The 7,005-nt window shown below is 42.3% G+C and overlaps 1 protein-coding gene across 1 annotated transcript; it reads left to right on the forward strand.

Annotated features, from left to right (window-relative positions):
* The first annotated feature begins 2,308 nt into the window (after positions 1–2,308).
* LOC306855386 (CCHC-type zinc finger nucleic acid binding protein-like) lies at positions 2,309–6,109 on the forward strand. Its single transcript, XM_079394061.1, has 5 exons — positions 2,309–2,427; positions 3,652–3,763; positions 3,841–3,906; positions 4,796–4,994; positions 5,064–6,109. The coding sequence occupies exons 2-5, from the start codon at positions 3,661–3,663 to the stop codon at positions 5,179–5,181; spliced, it is 486 nt and encodes a 161-aa protein (XP_079250187.1). The 5' UTR covers positions 2,309–2,427; positions 3,652–3,660; the 3' UTR covers positions 5,182–6,109.
* Positions 6,110–7,005: the final 896 nt, after the last annotated feature.

The raw sequence follows: 7,005 nt of genomic DNA on the forward strand, positions 1-7,005 counted from the left end.
ACCCACTCATTGGACCTATTATAAAGGCTTGGAATGCAGGCAGTGTTTTACGTTCTTCAGAGTTGACTGGTAGGGCTCGAGCTGTAAAAGGAGCTGGCTAGGCAGTGGGATCGATTGCGTGAAAAGGATGGGTGTCTTTATCGTTTATCGTATACACCTGATGGTCATCGAGAGGTCGATCACTTACTGTTACCTCAAGAACTTCAAGGGGAGGTGTTTCACAGTTTGCATGACAGTCATGGACATCAAGGTAAAGATCGAATGGCAGAATTAGTGAAGCGTCGCTGTTATTGGCCAGGGATGATGAGAGATGTGGAACGGTGGTGTAGGGAATGTCAGTGTTGTATTCTCGCTAAAGCAGTCCAACCGAAGGTGAGGTCTTTTATGGGGATGTTACAAGCATGAGATTTTGGCCATTGATTTTACCTTGTTAGAGCCGGCAAGTGATGGGAGGGAGAATGTTTTGGTGCTTACTGATGTCTTTTCGGGATCAGCGAGCAAGTACTGTGGCGGAGGTTTTGGTTCGGCATTGGTTCCATTTGTTTGGGATTCCATGTCGTCTGCATTCAGACCAAGGGCGAAATTTTTAAAGTAACCTTATTGGTCAGTTATGTAAGGTTTATGGTGTACAGAAGAGTCGCACTACTCCATACCATCCACAGGGTAATGGGCAGTACGAACGTTTTAATCGGACTCTACATGATCTGTTGCGGACTTTGCCCCCAGAGAAAAAGAAGCGGTGGCCTCAACATCTGCCACAGCTTGTTTACGCTTATAATACCACCGTGCATTGTTCTACTGTATGAGCCCATATTATTTACTGTTTGGATGTGAACTCAAATTGCCGGTTGACTTTTTGTTAAACAATCAGTTGGAAGAGACTGTAGAGACCCCTGAACAGTGGATTGTTGAACATCAAGGTAGGCTTCAGGTAGCATATGGTGAGGTACAGGAGAGGTTGAGAGAAAAGGTTGTTCCTCGTAATAGAAGCTACCAGTGTAGAATAAATGATCAGGGTTTTAGGAAGGGTGAGTTGGTCTACCTCAAAAACCATCATCGTGGACGAAATAAAATTCAGGATGTGTATGATTCTTGCTTGTATAAGGTGGTGCGTGAACCAGGAGAACAGGGTGCTGTGTATTCCGTCGCTCCTGTGTCTCAGGCAGGGTCTGTGAAGCAGGTCCATCGGATGGAAATGCGTAAGGTATTGATTGACCCTGTCTTAAGTGAGGTGGATCCTACTGTGTCTGGTGAAGCAGTTAGTTCCAGTAGTGGGTCTACTACTGATTCAGATAGTGATTCGGCCTCATGGGTATTATTGCCAGGGGATTGTGATGTGTCATCCCCTACGATAGCTGAGGATCGTGCGTTGGAGAGTTCCGCTGTGTTAGTGGCTCAACCCTTAGGGCTGAGGCGTTCTAGGAGAACTACAGCGGGTCCATAGCACAAATCCATATAGACTGCCCAGGCCGGTAGTTGCACCAGTAGAGAAGTTGTAGACCTGCAGATAGATTTGATGTGCTGTTCTTGGGTGATTTAATTTGTGTGTGTATGTTTGTGCATCGGCGGGTCGCTGATTAATCTCTGGGGGGAAGAATGTAGCCAGGGAGGTGAGTAGTAAGGGGCGTGGCCAATCAGGTAGTTTGAGCTTTTAAGCAGGCACCTGAAAGGATGCCTGAAGATGGGGTCTGATCTTTTTGTGTGGGAGCGCCTGTCAGGTAGCACTTCCCTGTTCGTTGGTGCATGGACATGGTCTGGGTGAGCAGACAAACATTGTGCTGTCCTTTTGTACGTGTAGAGTACTTCTGTGTTTGATTGTGCACATGGTCCAGGCGAGCAGGTGTAAGCATCGTGGATTTGTTTGTTGATGGTCACGCTCCTTATTCTTTGATCTGGAAAACCTTTTGGAAAGAGGGTGTTTATGTAATTTCTTTATTTTTTTGGATTATTTTTGGGTGGAGAAGTGTGGATTGTGTTGGGGTTTATGGAGGGTTGGCTGGCTATTAATATCCTTTTTTGAGGGGAAATGAATGTCTGTTACAAGATGTATTTTGTTTGTATTTATTTTGTTATATTGGTTTATTTGTATTAATAAACTTATTTTTGTGATAAGTCTATGACTATTAGCTTTTTTTGTGGTCGCCCCTGCTTGAAGGGAGAGTTATCTATCTATCTATCTATCTATCTATCTATCTATCTATCTATCTATCTATCTATCTATCTATCTATCTATCTATCTATCTATCTATCTATCAGGAGCGTCATCACGCAGCTGTCGGTGGTGAGCACGCTCTGTTGTCACGTGTTTGCGGATGAGGGTCGTGTGCAGAGCGCGGTGGGCGGGGCGGAGGAGTCGCGTGTCGTGTGCAGAGCGCGTGTGGCGCAGCGCAGAGGAGGAATATAAACAGCTACAGTCACGTCGCCGAGGTGAGTTCCCTTAACGGACGAAAAAACGACATTTGCTCGACGCACACGGTGTGTTGTTGTCGTCACGGTCTCTTTGAGCGTCTCCGCTGTCTCGGGATGCCAGAGCTGTGTTTGTAAGGCGAGGTTTTCTGACGGCGCACTCTGGCCTACTGCGACACGATCATAACTCGCGACAGAGACAGCGCTTATAAGCGCTCATAGCTGTAGGATAGATGTAATGTCGTCGCGGGACGGGCTTCAGCTCCTCATGTGTCTGGTCTGTGTTTACACCGACTGTCCTCGGTAACGTTAGGCGCGTTCTGATTCGGATTCGTATTGTTTTGGCATCGTTGGCGCGTTCCCGAGCTCTCCAGTCGAATCCGGGTTTAATCGTTCACAGCAACGATACACACAAATGCTGTCCGGTTCTGTGGGTTTTCTCATGTGTAATTAGTTCACAGCACGTGTTTTAACGGGAGTTGTGTTAATTGACAGTCCAATTCGCGAACGATTCGTTTGAGTCGAATCTTTCCAATGAATCGGTTGAATCGGCTCATCCAGGAGAGAACCGACTCTCTCAAAAGTTACTAGCCGCAATGTTAACAAATAAAACTAGTTTAAGACTTATATCAACATAGCTGTACCATGACACGAGTCATCTTGGAAATGACATTTTATTGAAAACCGCAAAAACTTTATCAATGCAAATTAATTTCAGTGCCATTTAAAGCAAATGCAAATTATATTCACTTAAACTGGTTTACCAAGTTGTTTTACAGTGTCTTTTAGCTCATACAAGACATACACATGGATATTTATTAATAAAACTAAAATGACTATGAAGCATATTTTATTAGATTGTACTGTTTTTAATGTAAATACAGCAGTTTTATTCAGAGATGTGTTTAAAAATGTATCGTATTTTATAATGTGTGTCTAGTGTAGATCTTTTTGTTAACTGTGTACCTTGTGTACTTTATTCTGAGATCGCATGAATATAGCCTTGATGTTAAAAAGCGAATAAATAAATAACTGGTTTATAACTGTTGAGTAAAACGTGCTCGGCTAGTTGTGCACGGTTTTCTTTAATGACTTTACTTGCTAGTTGTTTTTATATTTTTGAGCAGCACCTGCTGGGCTTGTGTTCAGTGAATATCTGACGTAACTCAGGACTGACTGCAGCTTGATTCAGATCATGCACCTGTGTATTAGCATGACGTGTAATACCTGGCCCTTCTCTCTCAGTCAGAGGCTATGAGCAGCAACGAGTGCTTCGGTTGCGGCCGCACGGGCCACTGGATCAAGAACTGTCCGAACGCCGGCCGCGGCCGTGGAAAGGGTCGTGGCCGAGGGAAAGGTAGGAGCCCGCTGTGCTGTTGAAGCAGCTGTTAGCTGAGCCGATGGATGAATAATGTGCTTCTCTGCTCACGCTAGATCTCTTCTGCTATCGCTGTGGAGAGCCGGGCCACGTGGCGAGGGACTGTGAGAGGACCGAGGATGGTGAGGACATGAAATCTGTGCTGTGATTGTAAACATTTCTCATATCAGAGAGTCTGTCCGTCACTGAGGACGCTCAGAAAAATTGGTATTAAAACAGCTTTCAGTCAACTTCACAATTACAGTTCACACATTGATTTAAACGAACACTATTTGGCTCATTTTAAATGGTTCAACGGTGTGAAAAAAATTACTTTGTCAGCAATTCATAGTAAATTTCACAAAGCACAAAGATATGGCAAGTAACACATTGAATTAAACATTCAGTAGAAATACTGAAATGGTATTTTCTCATGAAATGTGCTCCAATGTTCAGTTTTATTTAAAGTTTGAACGCTGACAAAAGAGTAAAATTCATTTTGTGATATGTAAGGTACAGTATTCACATCCATTTAGTAAAAAACATTATTATGCTGTAAAAAGATGTTTCAAAGTAAAGTAGATTAGTGTGGTGTAATCCTAGAAAATACCATTTTAGTCTCTTTTACTTCAAAATTTCGTTTTGAATTCAATATGCTACTCGTTGATTGTAATTTGTGCGGTTTTTATGAACAATTTCTAACAAAAAATTAGTGTATACACTATTTTTTCCCACATGAAAAAGTTTGCACTGTTAAACTACTTCAGAACTTCCCATTTAATTCAAGATTACTAGCCATTTCTCGTGAACTCTTAGAGAAATTTCTGAAGCAAAACTTTCCACCATTTTTATTATTTTTTAAATTATGGGTAAAAACAGGAAAGAATACTTTTTTCTGAAAAACCGTATTCCCTGAATTATCATCATTGATGTTATCACAATAAATACCAGAGATATATTTGTGCTATATGTTTAAGCCCACATCACTCATCCCTAGTGTGTGTGTGTGTGTGTGTGTGTGTGGTTTTGCAGCGTGCTACAACTGTGGCAGAGGCGGCCACATCTCCAGGGACTGCAAGGAGCCCAAGAAGGAGCGTGAGCAGGTCTGCTATAACTGTGGCAAAGCTGGCCACATGGCCCGCGACTGTGACCACGCTAACGAGCAGAAGTGCTACTCCTGCGGCGGCTTCGGACACATCCAGAAGGGCTGCGAGAAGGTCAAGTGCTACAGGTGAGGCCCGATCCTCAACGCTTCAGGTGCTGATGAGCTGCGGCTGACCTGTGCTTCTGCTCCTCTCAGGTGCGGAGAGATCGGCCATGTCGCCGTTCAGTGCAGCAAGGCCAGCGAGGTCAACTGCTACAACTGCGGCAAGTCCGGCCACGTGGCCAAAGAGTGCACCATCGAGGCCACCGCTTAGTCCCGGCTCTCCATCGCCCCTCCTTTTTCTGATTGATGGTTGTATTATTTTCTCTGAATCCTCTTCACTGGCCAACGGTTGGCTGATAGAGGCTATTCCCAGGCCAGTGAGCTCTTGACATGTAAAAGGAGGAAAGGGGTGGAAAAAAACTTTCCACTTTCTGCATTTAATACAAAAAATGTTTGTTTAGTTTGGTAGAGGTGTTATGTATAATGCTTTGTTAAAGAACCCCCTTTCCATGCCACTGGTGAACAGGGATGTGTGAGATAGGCCTCTGGAGGCTCGTGGACCACGGCCTCGGAGAGATCAGGAAAAAAACATGGTAAAAACAAACCATACCGAGATCAGGGAAGCGCTCGCTTCTGAACGATTAGCATTTTTTGTTTTATGGATGAGACTGAGGTAGCCTACGAGCGATTGACCTGGAAAAGCAGCACAGGACACATACGGTCGGGTCTATCCGGGCCAAACCAGCAGTACGCAGCTATGTGGAGAAAACAACGACAAAATACAAATAAAAATCAGACGTAACGTGTAATATAAAGCAAGCAACTTTCTAGCTTATTCTGGAACGCTTGTGTAATAACGGTTTCAGAACATGAAATCCTTTGTAAACATGGGCAGTTTGGTCAGCCGTGATCCCAGGCGATACCGCACGGATGGAGTTCAGGTCGCTCTATCCACGGTGAAAACTTCAATAAAAGAAGGAAAAACAGATTTGGAGTTACAGAAGAAAGGTGAATGTTTTCACACAAATCAAAATGTTATTTTTGTACAATATCACTTAGACTACTCTAATGATAATTAAAAAAAAAGAAGAAAACTTTAATTTGCTTGTACTCAGTTTTAAAGTCGGAAGGTGAATGCAACTGAAGTTCTAGGACATAGAAATGTAATTTTAAACTATCAATAAATCTGGAGGAAGGGGTGTGAAGACGAGTTTCTTTTCTGAGTGGTCTCTTCATTACAGGAATATGCACATTTTTCATTGTTTTGGTTTAGAGATTGCATGTTTGATTTTTCACCATCTGTTGCCTCTTGTAAGAGAAGTGTCTGCACATTTTGGCCATATATTGTCTTTTTGACAATGAAAATATAGTCAATTCATGAATAGGATTTATGAGTAGCAGAAAAGAAAGTGAAAGACTTAGCAGAAGGGTTTAATAAACGGCAACGAGGATGAGGTTACACATTGCTGAAGTTTGTCAGAACACAAAGCTTGAGAGTGATTCCTTTGGTCCAGATCTATCTAGGATATACGACATTACAGAATTCATATCTGCACCCAATACTATTTCAAAATCTCAAAACTTCAAGAGATAGGTTGACAAAACAGAAAAAAGGAGTACAAGGGCATAAACTGAGAGAAATACAATATTCCTATTCTCCACTATTGTTTTTATGTGTTATTCTACCATTTGTATCACAACCTTTCTCTAAAATAGTAATATTTAAAGTCTTCCGCACCAATATTAGGACACCCTTGGTTTTAGTATCCGAAGATGAGTGAGATACCACTTCATAAAACTTATTATTACACCTGCGTATATCCTCCTCTTTCAAGATTCTTGAAAGATTCTTAAACTAACACTATATCAATCTTTCTTCTTCGCAAAAAATCCAGAAAACCTGTACATTTGTGAGGGCCATTTAGCCCATTAATATTACAACTCAGAATATTAAGGTCAGTCATAGGTATCAAACAGAAGTACTGCATAATAAGACAAAATACAAGTTTGAGAATAAAACCAGTTGAGTCTATCATTAAACCACCCTCCCCATCACTATTCAAAAAAACATAAACACATTCTCCTGAACTATAGC

The sequence above is a fragment of the Barbus barbus genome (genome assembly GCF_936440315.1).
Source record: "Barbus barbus genome assembly, chromosome: 35".
Lineage (NCBI taxonomy): Eukaryota > Metazoa > Chordata > Actinopteri > Cypriniformes > Cyprinidae > Barbus > Barbus barbus.

What these genes read in the sequence shown, in the direction of transcription:
- LOC306855386 (XM_079394061.1), top strand. Translation starts at nt 3,661, where the DNA reads ATGAGCAGCAACGAGTGCTTCGGTTGCGGCCGCACGGGCCACTGGATC. An exon ending in GGGTCGTGGCCGAGGGAAAG is followed by an intron (nt 3,764 to 3,840) that starts GTAGGAGCCCGC and finishes TGCTCACGCTAG; the next exon opens with ATCTCTTCTGCTATCGCTGT. An exon ending in CTGTGAGAGGACCGAGGATG is followed by an intron (nt 3,907 to 4,795) that starts GTGAGGACATGA and finishes GTGGTTTTGCAG; the next exon opens with CGTGCTACAACTGTGGCAGA.